At 41.4% G+C, this 20,276-nt stretch overlaps 1 protein-coding gene across 2 annotated transcripts in view; it reads left to right on the top strand.

Moving 5' to 3' along the window:
• Positions 1 to 1,758: 1,758 nt before the first annotated feature.
• The window catches only part of ZSWIM5 (zinc finger SWIM-type containing 5), a 211,172-nt gene continuing 192,654 nt past the window's right edge, over positions 1,759 to 20,276 (top strand). For both annotated transcript variants that reach the window (XM_035251261.3, XM_035251260.3), the window contains exon 1: positions 1,759 to 2,453. In XM_035251261.3, coding sequence (XP_035107152.1) covers positions 1,856 to 2,453 — 598 coding nt within the window. In that variant the 5' untranslated portion in view covers positions 1,759 to 1,855. The remainder of the gene's footprint in view (positions 2,454 to 20,276) is intronic.

The raw sequence follows: 20,276 nt of genomic DNA, 5'->3' as shown, positions 1-20,276 counted from the left end.
TCTCCAGTATGCTCTGTTGCCTGGGCTGGTCTATAACTCCTGGCCTCAAGGGATCCTCCCACTTTGGCCTCCCAAGGCCTTGGGATTACAGGCATGCACCACTGCATCTGGCCTAACAGATACTATTAATATTGAGTACCTACTACACTGAATAAGCACGAAATTTGCATTACTTATAATCCCAGCCAGGCTGGGCAACATAGGGAGACCTCCCCTCTACAGAAAATTTAAAGAATTAGTTGGGTGTGGTGCTGCTGTGCATCTGTAGTCCTAGTTATTCAGGAGGCTGAGGTGGGAAGGTAGTTTGAGCCCAAGAGTTTGAGGCTGCAGTGAGCTAGGGTCACCCCATTGCACTCCAGGCTGGACATCAGAGTGAGATCCTGTCTCTAAAAAACCTTTTAAATTAATTATTTCTAATTCTTACAACATTTATGTGTAGTAGAATTATTACTAGCTCCCTTTTACAAATGATTTAACTGAGTCATGAATAGCATCACACACAGGTGTGATTCACCCACAATTCTGACTCTATAACCTGTGCTCTTTAATTCTGAGAATACAGCAAAACCAAACTGTGGCTCCAGCCTGTCTCCAATCATTTATTCTCTTCTTACTCTATCCTACACTCTAAAATTTGCTCATTTTGAAGGGCGAACTCAACTATAGAAACTCTTTTAATACAGTTCTTGGAACATTTTAAAGCTGTAGAGACTAGTTTGTCAGCAAATTTTGAAATAATCTGGGCTTTCTTGACCGAGCAAGAGGTAATCACTTACAACTGCGTGTTGTTGATGGAGGAGTTAGTGATGAAGTTGCCATTCTTGAGCACCCTCTATGTGCCAGGCAGAGGATAAATTATGGTGAAGGAAATAGACATGATTCTCGCTCTCGTGGAGTTGACAGTCAGACATTAAACAAATATAACTATGTAAAGGTGTATAAGACTGAGCCAAGTGAGGAAAACACGGAAGACCTAATTCAGATTGGAGGTAAGGGATCAAAGAATTCTACCAAAAAACACACAAAAAGTGTTTTGTATCCTAGGATGCAAGGTGCTAAACCCTCCAAAATATCTCATCAAGGTGCAGCCGCTGAGGCGTTAAGATCTTGGCGCCCCATTGTCCAGCCAAGGGGTGGTGCGACTTTGTCCCCACTCTGGGGTGGGGCGAGGTAACCGCCGCCTTTATCCTACATTGTTGTGGCGTGAGGTGAGTTTTCATCACTTGAACTTTCTGATTCTTTTCCCCTAGTGTCTTCTTCCCAGCGTCTTTCTGTCAGATCTTCCACTCGGCTGTGACAGCCTCCTGTCACATCAATACCGCTGGAGCTGGAGTGTGAGTTTTTTTTCTCCTTGTGCCCCGCGAGCCTATAACTTCAAGGAGGCGGCTCCTCGGAAGGCTTATGGCCACGCCCTTTCATTCCGTGACACAGTCCATTTCTGTCTGGCCGGCGGCAAGTGGGCTGGAGGTCTGCGGGCGGGCGCGCGAGAGTGCCCGGCGCTCCTCACCCCTCCGCGACCGCCGGCTCCAAGTGAGCAGTCGGCTAGCGTTCTGGGCTGTCTGCGTCTGGAGCGCGCCGCGGGCCCTTGCTCGCTCCCGCCTGTCTTCGCGTCCGCGGCGGCCCGGACCGCGCGCGCCGCCTCACGCCAGTCCTCAGTCAGCCCGCGTCGGCCCTTACGGCGCGTGCCCGGGCCCGGCCGCGGCTCCCCACTCGGGCCGGCTGGCTCGCGAGTTCTCTCGCCCCGCCCACTTCGGCGCCGCCGCTGGGCGCTTGCGCGGAGCGCGTGGTCGTGGTCAGGGTCTCCGCCGCAGCCCGAGCCGCCGCTGCGGCTTTAGTTAGTCAGTTAGTCCCAGCAATGGCGGACGGAGGTGAGCGTGAGGAGCTGCTCTCGCCGTCGCCGGTCTCTCCGGCCAAGCGGCTGTGTTCGTGGCCCAGCCCGCAAGCTCACCACCCTCGCGGTTTGCCTGGGGCAGCCGGCGGAGGGGCGGAGGGCGTCGGCAGCAGCTGCCTGGCCCTCGGGGCCCGCCCCCACCTGCAGCCGGAGTCCTTACTGGACTGCGCCGCCAAGACGGTGGCGGAAAAGTGGGCGTACGAACGGGTGGAGGAGCGCTTCGAGCGGATCCCGGAGCCCGTGCAGCGCCGCATCGTCTACTGGTCTTTCCCGCGGAATGAGCGGGAGATCTGCATGTACTCCAGCTTCCAGTACCGGGGCGGCCCCGGCGCCGGCGCGGCTAGTGGCTCCTTGGGGGCTCCGCCGGCCGAAGAGGGGCCGCCACCACCCCCCCCCGGGGCCGCCGCTCCGGCCGGCTCCGCCCCCGGGACTGTCGCGGCTGGGGCAACCCCGGGGCTAGGCGCAGGGGCCGGCGCTGCCGGCTGCGGTGGCGAGGGGCTCCCGTTCCGCCGGGGCATCCGTCTGCTGGACAGCGGCTCCGTGGAGAACGTGCTGCAAGTCGGTAGGTGCTCGCCTTGTCGCGTTCGGGTCCTCAGCCTCCTCTTCCGCAGGCGCCTCTTCCCTGCCCGAGCCCTGGGGCCGAGACCCCGGTCTTCTGCCCAACTGCTGTACCCCTGCCCAAGGACAAACAAGTCACAAAAACTTTTTTCAACGTTTAACTCAAGTCCACCACTGCTCTTACCTCCACTGACCCTCTGTCCCCATTTCTTTTTGTTTGAAGAGCGAATAGATCTCTCTTCTTCACTCTTTCTACTCCCCACACCAAAGGCAAAGGGAATGGGGAGGCATGCCTCTTTGGACGTAATAATTTCACAAATGCTTTTCCTAATTTAAGTTTGGAGAGGAGCGGATTGTTAGTAAATCTGGAACAAGCGTTTTAGAGGGAACGTTTGAGGGGCAGACTGTCAGAGGCAACCTATAGCCCTAGCCGATTGAGTCTCGATGTAATTAACTTTAACCCTGCGAAAAAAGCCCCAACAAAATACAGCATGTTTCAGACAGTTTTAATGGTCTACTCTAGGATTTTCCCCCTGGTCCCATGATGCTTGGGAATCTAGGCTTCGGACTAACAATAACCGAAGATGGAAATGTGACAGCTTCTCCTCCACACCCCTACCCAAGGAAAAAAAAAAAGCCATACAATCTGGAATGGGGGTGGGGTCTCTCTTCCTTGTCAGACTGAGGTAAATCAAAAGCTGGTCACGCTGGGTTTTTCAAATGCTTCTCATTTAACAAGTCGTCGTATTTGCTTTTATCTTTTTGTTGTGGGAAAATGTATTACAAAAACGATTCCTTCTTCCCTTACTCCTCCGGAGCTTCTAGTCAGTTTGTTAATCTTATTAAATATATAAATACAGTGCTTCTTATTTGTGGAATGGTTAAGGAGAAAGAGGAAAAAATGACATTGATTAACATTGACTTGCTGTATGGAAAATTAAAACACGATTTTTTTTTCTATTTGGATTATAGAATTCCGGAAGTACATATCTTTATGCATTTTATTGTACAGTATATGCTCATGTTTATTGAAGAAAATACTGATTTTTGAAAGGAATTGAAGGGAGGTTGTTTTTAGAATTAAAACACACAGAGAGACTCACAAACCCCAGACATCTAGCTCTCCAGGTAATGCCAACATATTTGAAAAATGTTTTTCTTTGAATGGTGCTCTTTCATATAAAGTAATCTGCTTCTGGTTATTGAGAATAATTGATTACTGTGTTTCTAACCAAAACAACAGCATACCACAATTTGTTTTGCAAATGTGAAATGTAAATTTATCTTGTGCCGGAATATAGTGACAGTGGCTTGAGCAAGTTTTGTTTATTTGAAAGAGGTTAGTCCTTTGTGTACTTGTGTATATTTTTGAAAGAGTGAATTGAATAAACATGTAATTAAGGTGTGCAGCTTTAATACTGAAATACTGAAAACATGAAAATGAATACAATCATTTTCCCATTAGTCTGTAAATTTTAATTTTTCTATGAGTTCAGATCATTTAACTTTTAAGATTCTTGTTTAAAATATTTTAAATTGAAAAGGGTCAATTTAAGTGGTCGCTTTATAGTAAGATGGATTTGGAAGAATTTTCAAACTTTAGGGAGCAAATGAGAGAGAGGAAGAGGTTTAAAGAGGTGTCTATTTTTTAAAGTGACTGAAGTGTCACGTTTCAAATGAAATCGGATATTTTGGGTAGTCCAGATCATGTTTAAATCAGATATTTCCCCATTATAATATGATAGTTAATGTGATTCTGGAGTTATGGGCTCTCATATGATAGTTTCAGGGACCTTGAGAAAAGACACATATAAACATTTTCTGATTGACTTTGGATTTCAAAGATGAAGACAGGTGAATGAATTTATCACTTTAAGGTAATGCTACTTGAGAACCACAACTGTGTAATTTTTATTTTTCTGACTTTAATTTAGGTTAATAAGTATAGAAGAGTAGGATAGTCTGTTCTGCATATTTTTGAGTTCTCTATTTTGGTATAAACCACTTTTAATATGTAAAACTAGAGACTCATCCCCATTCCTAAACTTAAAGGTAAATGATTTAATATAGAGAGTATTGCCAAGAGATGAGTAAGGAAGTGATTTGTATCTAGCAAGTTAGTAATCGTGTTCTTCAGTTTATAACTGTACTTCAAACTCAATTAATTACCAAGTGATGCTAATTAAGAATTCTGCTTATTTCCTTACTGTTTCTAAACCATAGAACCTCAGATTTCGGAGGTTACTGAAGGCCAGTGCTTTAGGAAGAACAGAAAGTTGGGGTATTTCTGTGACAACATTCTTTTAAGAAAGCATCGTAAGGGAATTTAATGAAAAAGCGAATTTAAATGAAAAAAGAAAGCACAAACAAAAAGTTTTCAAGGCAAATAAAAATGAACAGTAACTTGTAGAAAGAGTAGGTAGATTAAATTCTATAATTTCTAATTACTTTCCACACAAAATCTGGTAATGGGAAGTCATGAACTCTGGTTAAAAATTGGATACGGCCGGGCACGGTGGCTCAAGCCTGTAATCCCAGCACTTTGGGAGGCCGAGACGGGTGGATCACGAGGTTGAGAGATCGAGACCATCCTGGTCAACATGGTGAAACCCCATCTCTACTAAAAAAAAAAATACAAAAAATTATCTGGGCATGGTGGCGCGTGCCTGTAATCCCAGCTACTCGGGAGGCTGAGGCAAGAGAATTGCCTGAACCCAGGAGGCGGAGGTTGTGGTGATCCCAGATCGTGCCATTGCACTCCAGTCTGGGTAACAAGAGCGAAACTCTGTCTCAAAAAAAAAAAAAAATCGGATACTTCAGATTTTAAATCAAAACTAAAACTTTTCCAGCTATGCTCAAAAGATTTTTTTTGCTATGCTCAAAGGATACATTTATTTTATATCAGTACTGCATCAGAAGTAATATTCCTTTTAAAAGGGGAAAATTGCAATTAGTCTCTTCACAGATGTCTGTAAGTTTGAAGCTATGTCAATAGACTTACAGTCTCATCTCAGTATTGTAAAGGTAATAGAGTTCATATGTTTTCAGCATCTGCATTTTTTAACCTGTTTTAGAAGCCTGTGGATATAGCAGTAGTATGAATCTTGGGAAAATACTTATTCAGGAGTCTGTAGATGGCATAAGAATTAGACAGCTATAATTTACTAACAGTTTTTAAGATTTTGACCCTTTTGCTGTCCACTATATTTTAAATTGATTTCTTTGTGTTTGATAAAACTTAAAGAAGCTTTGCTTTTTTTAAATTTTTTATTTTTTTTAGATGGTGTGTCGCTCTGTCACTCAGGCTGGAGTGCAGTGGTGCGATCTTGGCTCACTGCAACCTCTGCCTCCCGGTTCGAGCGATTCTCCTGTCTCAACCTCCTGAGTAGCTGGGATTACAGGCGTGTGCCACCACGCCCAACTAATTTTTATATTTTTAGTAGAGATAGGGTTTTACCATGTTGGTCAGGCTGGTCTCGAACTCTTGACCTTGTGATCTACCTGTCTTGGACTCCCAAAGTGCTGGGATTACAGGTGTGAGCCACCACGCCTGACCAGAAGCTTTGCTTTTTCTCAGGAAAATCTGAATTGATTGAAGGAAAAAAAAGCATTAAGAGTTTTTCTCACTTAAACACAGAAATATTATATTAACTTGGATATTTAGAGTTTTAAAAATTGGGTAAAGACATGCAGAGGCCTTCTGTACCTGGTACATCTTAGTTATATACATATTTATCCAGAAATTTTAAGTAGATTTTGACAGGTGACTTCAACAAAACCCTATAGTTTTAGGCTACATATTTTAAAGTAAGTACATGATTTGTTCTTGCAGTCTTCAAGACTAGAGCTAGAATGCTAAGTATTACCTTATATGGAAGAGGTACAATTGCAAAGTCAATAACGGAAATATAAAAAAGTGGCCCAAGGCTGGGCGCAGTGGTTCACGCCTGTAATCCCAGCACTTTGGGAGGCTGAGACAGGTGGATCACGAGGTCAAGAGATCAAGACCAACCTGGTCAACATGGTGAAACCCTGTCTCTACTAAAAATACAAAAAATTAGCTGGGCATGGTGGCGTGTGCCTGTAATCCCAGCTACTCAGGAGGCTGAGGCAGGAAAATTGCCTGAATCCAGGAGGTGGAGTTTGTGGTGAGCCGAGATCGTGCCATTACACTCCAGCCTGGGTAACAACAGTGAAACTCAGTCTCAAAAAAAAAAAAAAAAAAGAAATGTATGGTCTCAGAGTTCTGGAGGCTAAAAATCCAAAATCAAGGTGTTGACAGTGCTATGCTCCTTCTGCAACCTACGGGGGAATCCCCTGTTGCCTTGCTAGCTTCTGATGGTTTGTTGTCGGTCTGGAATTCTTTGCCTTGTAGCTGCAAAATTCCAATCTCTGCCTTTGTGGTCATGAGGCAGTCTCCCTGTGTGTGTCTGTTTTCACATGGCCTTCTTTTTTTTTTTTTGAGACAGAGTCTCGCTCTGTCGCTGGGAGCGGGGCTGGAATGCAATGGTGAGACCTCGGCTCACTGCAACCTCCGCTTCCCGGGTTCAAGCAATCCTCCTGCTTCAGCCTCCCAAGTAGCTGGGACTACAGGTGTATGCCACCACACCCAGCTAATTTTTGTATTTTTAGTAGAGACGGGGTTTCACTATGTTGGCCAGGATGGTCTTGATCTCTTGACCTCGTGATCCGCCCGCTTTGGCCTCCCAAAGTGCTGGGATTACAGGCGTGAGCCACCGTGCCCGGCCCGCATGGCCTTCTTATAAGGACACCAGTTATATTGGATTAGGGGCTCACCCTACTCTAGTATGACATCTCAACTAATCACATATGCAACAACTCTATTTCCAAGGTCACATCATGAGGGACTGAGGTTATGTTCTGAGGTATTGGGGGTTAGGACTTGAACATATTTTTTTGGGGGGGGGGTGACATAATTCAGTTCATAACAGCTTCTTATACTTGTTTCTTGTCACATAACTGAGTTTCATGTGAATTTTAAACTATTACATTAAATACGGCTTACTTTAGGAAGTCACCATATTAATTTTATTAGATAAGCATTATTTAGACTTGTTTGATTCAATTTCCATGATTGATTATTTAATCTTAATACATGTGGAATGTTTTTGACAAATAAGTGGTTATTTAAAGGTTAAAATTGTAATCATTCTTGATAAAAATGATGACTGTGATATAGTACTCAGGGTATGCATATATGAATGAACAGATTACTGTGGGTTTTTTTATACACACTATTTATAACTCAGCTTTAGCAATGGATAACCTTGAAAGCATATGAATTTTAATGTCTGTTTCTAAGCGTTAAATTACTATGGTTTAGAATTAGTTTTTGATATTAGAAATAGACAATAATTTATTCCAGATAACTTTTATGTGAATTTTTTACCTTGTAGTTTATTTGTAGACACATTTTTTCCTGATACAGGCAGCAAGCTTCTTGGATATTTTGAGCCTATCATGGAGCTAGTAAACTAAGAAAATCATACTTATTTAAATATTAGCTTTAATATTATATGATTATATGTTAAATTACTCTGTGATAGTTTTTGTTATCCTATATAGTCAACTTTAATTTGGTTTTCAGTGTAATTGTTCTCCCCCTTAGGGTGTATAATGTGGTTTGTACTAAGTTGGTGCTCAGTAAATGTTTATTGAATGAATGAGTAAATTGTCATATCGTTTTTAATATTTGTGTAGTATGACATCTCTCTTAATTTATATGTGACCAAAGCCTAAAAGATACACTGGTATTTTGTGGCTCAATTTCTGGATGCTTCTGAGTTTTAAAGCATTACGTAGATAAAAATTACCCTTGAAGCTTAGTATTAACTTGTTCTTGATTCATTCATTGAATTAACATTTAGTCACTTGTTATGTGTAAGGCTCAGTAAATAATTGTTTACCTGTTTTCGGTAGAAGTCTTTCTGTAATACTTAGCATTTTCCTATCTTAGAGTACACAGTTGGGTTGGGCATCATAGTCTAAACTTCTAAGGACTACATTACATTGCCATCTTTATGAAGGGAGAAAGTTATAAACAGTGAATATTTGACTCTTAGAGTTTCTGAAACCTGTTTTTGAAAAGTTCCTTGCGTACATGTTTTTTGGTCTTTTGCCTGTTCTTTATAATGGAGTGATGAATGTGGTATTTGGAACAGTATAACATAGTTACCTACTTAAAAAATAGACTATTGAATCAAAAGCTGAAGTACTCTTTTACCTACTTGTTGTCTTGCCTTAACAGTTGTTTATTTACTTTTTATAATTTAGTCCTTAGAGAAATACAAGTCAAAATTCAAGGAAATAAACTACATTACACACACACTAAAATGCTTAAAGAAAAAAAAAGACTGACTGTACCAATTGCTGGCAAGTATATGGAGTAACTGGAACTCTCATACATTACTGGCATGTAATGTATGTTATGAATACAAAATGATGCAGCTTGCAGCTATATTGGAAAACAATGTCTTTTTTTTTTTTTTTTTTGAGATGGAGTGTTGCTCTTGTTACCCAGGCTGGAGTGCAATGGCGTGATCTCGGTTCACTGCAACCTCCGCCTCCTGGGTTCAAGCAATTCTGCCTCAGCCTCCCGAGTAGCTGGGAGTACAGGCACGTGCCACCATGCCCAGCTAATTCTTGTATTTTTAGTAGAAATGGGGTTTCACCATGTTGACCAGGATGGTCTCGATCTCTTGACCTCGTGATCCACCCACCTCGGCCTCCCAAAGTGCTGGGATTACAGGCGTGAGCCACTGCGCCTGGCCCTGGAAAACGATGTCTTATACAGCTAATCATATACTTAACCAAAAGATTCAGCAATCCTACTCTTAGATATTTACATGAGAGAAATTAAAACGTATAAGGGGACTTCAAAAGCTCATGGAAAAATGGAATTAAAGGATAAAAATAAAAAGTATAAACTTTATTTCTCAATATAAGCTTTATCAGGTTCAAGAACTTTTGTAAGCAGTGATGTAAGCTACTTAGCTCATCCCTAAAGAAATGAAGGTCCTAGGAATTCAGTCATGTCAGTGGAGTCTTTTTTTTTCTCTTTGAGACGGAGTCTTGCATTGTCTCCTGGGCTGGAGTGCAATGATGAGATCTTGGCTCACTGCAACCTCCACCTCCCAGGTTCAAGCAATTCTCCTGCCTCAGCCTCCTAAGTAGCTGGGATTACAGGTGCCCACAACCACGCCTGGCTAATTTTTTGTATATATATATATATATTTTTTTTTTCAGTTTTTATTTATTTATTTATTTTATTGCATTTTAGGTTTTGGGGTACATGTGAAGAACATGCAAGATAGTTGCATAGGTACACACGTGGCAGTGTGATTTGCTGCCTTCCACCCCTTCACCTATATCTGGCATTTCTCCCCATGCTATCTCTCCCCAACTCCCCACTCCCCACTGTCCCTCCCCTATTCCCCCAACAGACCTCAGTGTGTAGTGTTCCCCTCCCTGTGTCCATGTGTTCTCATTGTTCAACACCCGCCTATGAGTGAGAACATGCGGTATTTCATTTTCTGTTCTTGTGTCAGTTTGCTGAGAATGATGTTCTCCAGGTTCATCCATGTCCCTACAAAGGACACAAACTCATCGTTTTTGATGGCTGCATAATATTCCATGGTGTATATGTGCCACATTTTCCTGTCCAGTCTATCATCGATGGGCATTTGGGTTGGTTCCAGGTCTTTGCTATTGTAAACAGTACTGCAATGAACATTCGTGTGCATGTGTCCTTATAGTAGAATGATTTATAATCCTTTGGATATATACCCAGTAATGGGATTTCTGGGTCAAATGGAATTTCTATTTCTAGGTCCTTGAGGAATTGCCACATTGTCTTCCACAATGGTTGAACTAATTTACACTCCCACCAGCAGTGTAAAATTGTTCCTATTTCTCCACGTCCTCTCCAGCATCTGTTGTCGCCAGATTTCTTAATGATCACCATTCTAACTGGCATGAGATTGTATCTCAGTGTAGTTTTGATTTGCATTTCTCTAATGTGATGAGCTTATTTTCATATGTTTGTTGGCCTCATGTATGTCTTCTTTTGTAAAGTGTCTGTTCATGTCCTTTGCCCACTTTTGAATGGGCTTGTTTTTTTCTTGTAAATCTGTTTGAGTTCTTTGTAAATTCTGGATATCAGCCCTTTGTCAGATGGGTAAACTGTAAAAATTTTTTACCATTCTGTTGGTTTCCAATTCACTCTAATGACTGTTTCTTTTGCCGTGCAGAAGCTGTGGAGTTTGATTAGGTCCCATTTGTCTATTTTGGCTTTTGTTGCTAATGCTTTTGGTGTTTTGGTCATAAAGTCCTTGTCTACTCCTATGTCCTGAATGGTTTTGCCTAGATTTTATTCTAGGGTTTTTATGGTGTTAGGTCTTATGTTTAAGTCTTTCATCCATCTGGAGTTAATTTTGGTTTAAGGTGTCGGGAAGGGGTCCAGTTTCTGCTTTCTGCACATGGCTAGCCAGTTTTCCCAACACCATTTATTAAACAGGAAATCCTTTCCCCATTGCTTGTTTTTATCAGGTTTGTCAAAGATCAGATGGTTGTAGATATGTTGTGTTGCCTCCAATGCCTCTGTTCTGTTCCATTGGTCTATATCTCTGTTTTGGTACCAGTACCATGCTGTTTTGATTACTGTAGCCTTGTAGTATAGTTTGAAGTCCGATAGTGTGATGCCTCCTGCTGTGTTCTTTTTGCTTATAATTAACTTGGCTATGCGGGCTCTCTTTTGGTTCCATATGAAGTGTAAGGTGGGGTTTTCCAGTTCTGTGAAGAAGGTCATTGGTAGCTTGATGCGGATAGCATTGAATCTGTGTTACTTTGGGCAGTATGACCATTTTCACAGTATTGATTCTTCCTAACCATGAACATGGAATGTTTCTCCATCTGTTTGTGTCCTCTCTTATTTCGTTGAGCAGTGGTTTGTAGTTCTCCACGTAAAGAACGTGAAGAGGTTCTTTACGTTCCTTGTTAGTTGTATTCCTAAGTATTTTATTCTCTTTGTAGCAATTGTGAACGGCAGTTCATTCTTGATTTGACTCTCTCTGTTATTGCTGTATAGGAATGCTTGTGATTTTTGCACATTGATTTTGTATCCTGAGACTTTGATGAAGTTCCTTATCAGTTTCAGGAGATTTTGGGCTTAGACAATGGGGTCTTCTAGATATACAATCATGTCGTGTGCAAATAGAGACCATTTGGCTTCCTCCTTTCCTATTTGAATACCCTTTATTTCTTTTTCTTGCCTGATTGCACTGGCTAGAGTTTCCAGTACTAGTATTGAATAGGAGTGGTGAGAGAGGGCATCCTTGTCTAGTCCAGATTTCAAAGGGAATGCTTCCAGTTTTTGCCCATTCAGTATGATATTGGCTGTTAATAGCTTTTATTATTTTGAGATATGTTCCATCAATACCTAGTTTATGGAGGGTTTTTAGCATAAAACGCTGTTGAATTTTGTCAAAGGCCTTCTGTGCATCTATTGAGATAATCATGTGGTTTTGTCTTTGGTTCTGTTTATGTGGTGAATTACGTTTATAGACTTGCATATGTTGAACCAGCCTTGCATCCCTGGGAGGAATCCTACTTAATCATGATGGAAAAGCTTTTTGATGTTCTGTTGCAATCGGCTTGCCAGTATTTTATTGAAGATTTTTGGGTCTATGTTCATCATGGATATTGGCCTGAAGTTTACTTTTCTGTTGAGTCTCTGCTGGGTTTTGGTATCAGGATGATGTTGGTCTCATAAAATGATTTGGGAAGGATTCCTTCTTTTTGGATTATTTGGAATAGTCAGAAGGAATGGTACCAGCTCCTCTTTGTGTGTCTGGTAGAATTCGGCTGTGATCCGATCTGGATCTGGGCTTTTTTTGGGTGGTAGGCTCTTAATTGCTGCATCAACTTCATATCTTGTTATTGGTCTATTCAGGGTTTCGACTTATTCCTGGTGTAGGCTTGGGAGGAGGCAAGTGTCCAGGAATTTATCTATTTCTTCCAGGTTTACTAGTTTATGTGCATAGAGTTGTTTGTAATGCTCTCTGATGATGGTTTGAATTTCTGTGGAATCTGTGGTGATATCCCCTTTATCATTTTTTGCATCTATTTGGTTATTCTCTCTTTTCTTTTTTATTAATCTGCCTAGTGGTTTGTCTATTTTGTTGATCTTTTCAAAAAACCAGCTCCTGGATTTATTGATTTTTTGAAAGTTTTTTTTGTGTCTTTGTCTCCTTCAGTTCTGCTCTGATGTTAGTTATTTCTTGTCTTCTGCTAGGTTTTGAGTTTTTTTGATCTTGCTCATCTAGCTCTTTAAATTTTGATGATAGGGTGTTAATTTTGGATCTTTTCTTGCTTCTCATATGGGCACTTATTGCTATATATTTTCCTCTAGAGACTGCTTTAAATGTGTCCCAGAGATTTCGGTATGTTGTGTCTTCGTTCTCTTTGGTTTCGAAGAACATCTTTGTTTCTGCCTTCATTTCATTGTTTATCCAGTCAACATTCAAGAGCCAGTTGTTAAGTTTCCATGAAGCTGTGCGGTTCTGAGTTAGTTTCCGAATTCTGAGTTCTAACTTGTTTGCACTGTGGTCTGAGAGACTGTTATGATTTCCATTCTTTTGCGTTTGCTGAGGAGTGATTTACTTCCAATTATGTGGTTAGTTTTAGAGTAGGTGTGATGTGGTGCTGAGAAGAATGTATATTCTGTGGATTTGGGGTGTAGAGTTCTGTAAATGTCTATTAGGTTTGCTTGTTCCAGGTCTGAGTTCAAGTCCCAGATATCCTTGTTAATTTTCTGTCTGGTTGATCTGTCAAATATTGACAATGGGGTGTTAAAGTCTCCCACTATTATTGTGTGGGAGTCTAAGTCTCTTTGTAAGTCATTAAAAACTTGCCATATTTATCTGGGTGCTCCTGTACTGGGTGCATATATATTTAGGATCGTTAGCTCTTCTTGTTGCATCGATCCTTTTATCATTATGTAATGTCCATCTTTGTCTCTTTAGATGTTTGTTGCTTTAAAGTCTATTTTATCAGAGACGAGAATTTTAACTCCTGTATTTTTTTGCTCTCCATTTGCTTGGCAAATCATCCTCTATCCCTTTATTTTGAGCCCTTGTGTCTCCTTGCATGTGAGATGAGTTTCCTCGATACAGCACACCAATGGGTTTTGGCTTTTTATCCAATTTGCCAGTCTGTGTCTTTTGATTGGGGCATTTAGCCCATTTACATTTAAGGTTAATATTGTTATGTGTGAATTTGATACTGCGATTTTGATGCTAGCTGGCTGTTTTGCCTGTTAGTTGATGTAGTTTCTTCATTGTGTTGATGCTGTTTACCATTTGGTATGTTTTTGTTGTGGCTTGTACTGGCAGTTCCTTTCTATGTGTAGTGCCTCTTTCAGGAGCTCTTGTAAAGCAGGCCTGGTGGTGACGAAATCTCTGAGTACTTGCTTGTTCACAAAGGATTTTATTTTTCCTTCACTTATGAAGCTCTGTTTGGCTGGATATGAAATTCAGGGTTGCAACTTTTTTTCTTTAAGGATGTTGAATATCGGCCCCCACTCTCTTCTGGCTTGTAGGGTTTCTGCCGAGAGATCTGCTATGAGTCTGACGGGCTTTCCTTTGTGGGTAAGCCGACCTTTCTCTCTGGCTGCCCTTAGCATTTTCTTCTTCATTTCAACCCTGGTGAATCTGACGATTATGTGCCTTGGGGTTGCTCTTCTTGAGCAATATCTTTGTGGTGTTCTCTGTATTTCCTGGACTTGAATATTGGCCTGCCTTGCTAGGTTGGGGAAGTTTTCCTGGATAATATCCTGAAGAGTTTTTTCCAGCTTGGATTCATTCTCTCTGTTATATTCAGGTACACCTATCAAACATAGATTATGTCTTTTCACATAGTCCCATATTTCTTGGAGACTTTGTTCATTCCTTTTTACACTTTTTTCTCTAATCTTGCCTTCTCATTTTATTTCATTGAGTTGATCTTCAATCTCTGATATCCTTTCTTCAGTTTGGTCAATTTGGCTGTTGAAACTTGTGCATGCTTCGTGAAGTTCTCGTGTTGTGTTTTTCAGCTTCATCAATTCACTTATATTTCTCTCTAAGTTGTCCATTCTCATTAGCATTTCATCAAATCTTTTTTCAAGATTCTTAGTTTCTTTGCATTGGGTTAGAACATGTTCTTTTAGCTCACAGAAGTTTCTCATTACCCACCTTCTGAAGTCTGATTCTGTCATTTCATCACACTCATTCTCCATCCAGCCTTGTTCCCTTGCTGGTGAAGAGTTGTGATCTTTTGTAGGAGGAGAGGTGTTCTGGTTTTGGGTGTTTTCCTCCTTTTTGCTCTGGTTTCCTCCCATCTTTGTGGATTTATCCACTTGTCGTTTTTGTAGTTGCTGATTTTCAGATTGGGTCTCTGAGTGGACGTCTAGTTTGTTGATGATGATGTTCTTTCTTTCTGTTTCTTAGTTTTCCTTCTAACAGTCTGGCCCCTCTGCTGTAGGACTGCTGAGGTCCACTCCAGGCCCTGCTTGCCTAGGGATCACCTGCAGCAGCTGCAGAGCAGTAAAGGTTGCTATCAGTTTCTTCTTCTGCTGTCTTTGTCTCAGAATGATGCCTGCCAAATGTCAGTCTGATCAGTCAGTCCTTTGTGAGATGACTCTTTGGATATACAGGGTCAGGGAGCTGCTTGAGGAGCTGTCCTTTATAGGAGCTCAAGTGCTGAGCTGTGAGCTCCGTTGTTCATTCAGAGCTGCTGGGCAGGTGTGTTTAAGTCTGCTGCAGCAAAACTCATAAACCCCCTTTTTTTTCCCCAGGTGCTCTGTCCTGGGGAGTTAGGGCTTTATTTATAAGTTTCCATTGTGCTGCTGCATTTTTTTTCAGGGCTTCCCTGCCCAGCAAGGAGGCAGCGTAGTCAATGTCTGCCTGCAGAGGCTTTGCTGAGCTGCTGTGGGCTCCGCCCTGCTGCCGTGTGAACTCCCCTGCTGTCCTGTTTATATGGGTGTGATTAGAACTGCCTCAGCAATGGTGGCCCACCTCTGTAATGGTGGGTTGCCTTGGCAATGGCGGGCTGCCTCAGCAATGGCAGACTACCTCTGTAGGGGTGGAGTGCCTCAGTAATGGCGGACACATCTCCCCCACAGAGCTGGACTGTCCCAGGTTCAGCTGTGCTTGCCATGAAACTCTCAACTCAGAGCGTTTCCAGTTGCTGTTTTTTTTTCCTATGGGGGTGGGACTCGCCAAGCCTGATCACCTGGCTCCCTGCCTCAGAGCCTTTTTTTTTCAAGTTGAATGGTTGACTCTCTCCCAGATGTTCCAGTCACCTGCTGACAAGGCGCTAGGATTGGTGTGATTTCCCATGTGGTGGCCCCCGGTACCAGCTGAAATAACGGTGCTGAGATTCGTGGCGCTTTTTTGCCTGGGAATCTCCTGGCTTGGCTCCCTGTTTTAGTCCCCCGTTTAATCATACGAATGGGCAACTCTGCCTTCCCAGAGCTCCAATCACCAGCTTAAAAGGGCAACCAGACCAGTGTATTTTTTATGGAGAACTGCTGTGCCGGGGCACCGGCAAAACAGCCACACCAGCCAAACAGCTGCTCTGGCGACCCTTGGGGCTCCTCCACCTGGGAATCTCCTGGTCTGTGGGTAATAAAGATCCATCTGGAAATGTGGCGTCCACTCACCCTCTGCGCTTTCACTTGGAGCTGCACTCCTGAGCTGCTCCCAAACAGCCATCTTGGATCTTCCTCATTTTTTGTATTTTTAGTAGAGATAGGGTTTCACTATGTTGGCCAGGCTGGTCTTGAACTTCTGACCTCATGATCTGCCCACCTCAGCCTCTGAAAGTGCTGGGATTACAGGTGTGAGCCACCACACCCAGCCAAGTGGAGTCTTTTACATTATTGACTGAAGAAAAATTGGTGCCTTTTGAAGATTTTTTTTTTTAAATTAGGGAACAAAAAGAAGAAGGAGCCAAATCAGGACTGCAAAGTGGATGCCTAGTGATTTCTCATCAAAACTCTCATAGAATTGCCCTTGTTTGATGAAAGGAATAAGCAGGAACATTGTTGTGGTGGATAAAAACTCTGGTGAAACTTTTCTTGGGCATTTTTCTGCTAATGCTTTGACTAACTTTCTGAAAACACTCACATAATAAATCAAATGTTATCATTCTTTGTCCCTTCCGAAAGCCAACAAACAAAATGACTTGAATATCCTAAAAAACTGTTGCTATGACGTTTACTCTTGATCAGTCTGCTCTTGCTTTGATTTGACCACTCCCACCTTTTGGTAGCCATTGCTTTGATTGTGCTTTGTCGTCAGGATCATACTGGTAAAATCATGTTTCATCTCCTGTCACAGTTCTTCAATGAAATGCCTCAGGATCTTGATACTACTAGTTTAAAACTTCCATCGAAAGCCCTGCTCTTATCTGTAGCTGATCTGGGTGCAGTGGTTCTGGCACCTGTCAAGTAGAAAATTTGTTCAACTTTAATTTCTCAGCAAAATTGGGTAAGCTGTACAGATTGAGATGTGTATGATATTGTCTATCATTTCTGCTGTTAATTGTCCATTCTCTTCAATTAGAGCACAAACAAGATGACTTTTTTCTCTTCACAAATTGATGTGAATGGTCTGCTGCTGTGGGCTTCATCTTCAGCATTGTCTCATCCTTCTTTTTTTTTTTTGAGTCATAGTTTCACACTGTCATCCAGGCTAGAGTACAATGGCATGATCTCGGCTCACTGCAACCTCCACCTCCTGGGTTCAAATGATTCCCCTGCCTCAGTCTCTCAAGTAGCTGGGATTACAGGCATCTGCCACCATGCCCAGCTATTTTTTGTATTTTTAGTAAAGATGAAGTTTCACCATGTTGGCCAGACTGGTCTCGAACTCCTGACCTCATGATCTGCTTGCCTCGGCCTCCCAAATTGCAGGGATTACAGGCCTGAGCCACCATGCCCAGCCCATTATCCTTCTTAAAATGAGTTACCATTTGTAAACTGCCAATTTCTTTGGGGAATTGTCCCCACATACATTTTATAAAGCATTAGTGCTTTCACCATTCTTCCTCTCAAGCTTCACCGTAAATTTGGTGTTTGTTCTTGCTTCAATTTTAGCAGAATTCATGTTGCTCTAATAGGGGCTCTTTTCAAAATAATGTCTTATCCTTTTTAGTGCCTTAAACTGGATCCTATCCAGATATGTTATAGCAAGTTAGTATGAGTTTATTTTAGTGCAAAAAAAAAAACATAAAAAGTGAAATCCATGTGTAGTTTTTTAATAATATTCATCTTCTACATACTTTTTGAAGACCCTCATATGTTCATATAAAGGTTTGTACTTCAATATTTATGGCAGCTTTATTCATAATAGCCTCAAACTAGAAAAGACCCAAATGCTTACCAAATGGGTGAATGGATAATGAAATTGTTGTCTATTCACACAGATGAAATACTGTTCAGCAATAAAAAAGAACAAACTACTAATAGGCTAGCAACATGGATGAATCCCAAAAGTATTATGCTAAATAAAAGAAACCATACCCAAAAGACTATATACAATACAATTTCATGTATATGAAATTCAAGAAAGCTGAGATATAATGATAAAGTAGATCAGTGGTTGCAAGGGGAGAAGGGAATGGAGTTTGTGAATAAAAGCTTCCTGAAATGGAATTTAAAAGAAAGAGACTTTATTCACTGAACAGTTTGCAAACCAGGGAGATGCAGCTTTTGGTGTAAAACAAAGGTGCATTCCAGAGAACAAGGTTTTTGACTTTTATACTGAAAGTTTTTGCCCAGGTTCCCAATCAGGTTCATGTATGCAAATGAAGGATTCAAACTTTCTTAGTTCTGATTGTTCAACACAGCTGAGTTCCGATTGGTTGATGTAAGCCACAGCCTGTTGGTGGTTTTGGGCATTGTGAATAGGACTAGTCAACTATGAAAGTCCTGAAGTTAAGCAGAGGTATGGTTTTCCAGGAACTCAGAGTAAGTGTGTAACTTCTGGTCAGTAAATGGCTGTTTGACTCTATTTTAAATGTAGGCCCAGTTAGCCACCCAAGATTCATCTTGAGGGATTGGCTCAGGTTTATAGGTGTGAGAAAGCCTTTGGGTGATGGAAATGTTAATGATTGTAGTGGTTACATAACTATATTCATTTGTCAAAACTTATTAAATTGTATGCTTAAGTTGGTAAATTTTACTGAATGTAAATTGGACCTCAAAAATTTCATCTTAAAAGAAGTGTGGACTCCAAACTTGGTTTCACATTAAAATCACCTGGGGAGATTTTTAAAAAATGACAGTACCTGACAGACTCACCCCAAATTGATCATGTAAGTATCTGCTGAGAATTAGGACCAAGTTTCAGAATTTTTAGAACGCTCCCAGGTAATTTTATATTGAGAAGCCAAAGTTGAGAAATGCTGTTGTAGAAAAATGATCACCTGGCCAGGCATGGTGGCTCACACCTGAAATCCTAGCACTTTAGGAGGTGAGGCAGGAGGATCACTTGAGCCCATGGATTTGAGATCAGCCTGGGCAATAGAGTGCGACCTCATCTTAAAAAAAAAATTAGCTGGACATAGTGGTGCTCACCTGTAGTCTCAGGTACTTAAGAGGTGAGGTGGGAGGATTGCTTGAGCCCGGGAAGTTGAGGCTTCAGTGAGCCATGATGGTGTCACTGCTTTCCAGCCTGGGTGACAGAGCGAGACCCTGCCTAATAAAAAGAAAAACGAACTCCTTTATTAGTGTTATCATTGTTTCTAAACCTGTTGTTGGCAGTCAAAACATTGTGTAGTTTTTATTCCTCAAATGCTATGGACCATGTCAACTTTCTTTTCTATTGTTTCACCTATCTTTATTAATGGATGTGAAGGAAAATTATTCTCTTAACTGCTCAAAGAATGTTTCTCTCTGTATTTTGGAGAGGTCTTATTCCAAAGTATATAAACTGTCTTTGTTACTATGATAAAAAGACATTTGTATTTAATGTGATGCCAAGCTATAATTTTACTCATGTTTTTCACTCATTAATGTATTTATAAAACCTATTTTTTTAAAGCTGGGCACAGTGGCTCATGCTTGTAATCCCACACTTTGGGAGGCTGAGGTGGGAGGATAACTTGAGCCCAGGAGTTCAAGAACAGCCTGGGCAACATAGGGAGACCCTGTCTGTACTAAAAAAAAAAAAAAATAGCCAGGCATGTTGAAACACAACTATAGTCCCCAGCTACCTGGGGAGCTGAGGTGGGAGGAGTGCTTGAGCCTGGGAGGTTGGGCTGCAGTGAGCTGTGATCACAGGCCATTGCACTCCAGCCTGGGCAACAGAGGAAGACCCTGTCTCAAAAAAAAACCCAAAAATCCAAATTCTTAATTATATGTTCTGTGCAAAACATAATATAATTTCTATATTTAAGAAGCACACAGTTTAGTATAGAATGTAAAAATAGAGATAAAATGGCATTTACTACAATGTGTTGTAATAATAGAGGAAGTTACTATGGGGGCAGAGAGTAGGAAGTGATTAACTTGGGAAATGGGGACTACTGGACGTTGCTGTATTTTAATATAATTCCAATTATAAGAAATTTTAGAATTATGTCTAATATTGCAATAAAGATTGAAAACACTTTACTGCTTTCAAGTTAGATTAACCTTTCATGAAATTCTTTCCGTATTAACATTTTGTATGCCCTGTAATACTTTAATGCATAGTTGATCCAAAGGGGTAATATTAGTAGGAAAGAAGATGACAAAATGTTACCAAATACCAATCCTTTTTTC

The sequence above is a fragment of the Callithrix jacchus genome, chromosome 7 (genome assembly GCF_049354715.1).
Source record: "Callithrix jacchus isolate 240 chromosome 7, calJac240_pri, whole genome shotgun sequence".
Classification (NCBI taxonomy): Eukaryota; Metazoa; Chordata; class Mammalia; order Primates; family Cebidae; genus Callithrix; species Callithrix jacchus.
The sequence above is the reverse complement of the archived record's forward strand: the minus strand, read 5'-3'. Positions and strand labels throughout refer to the sequence as shown.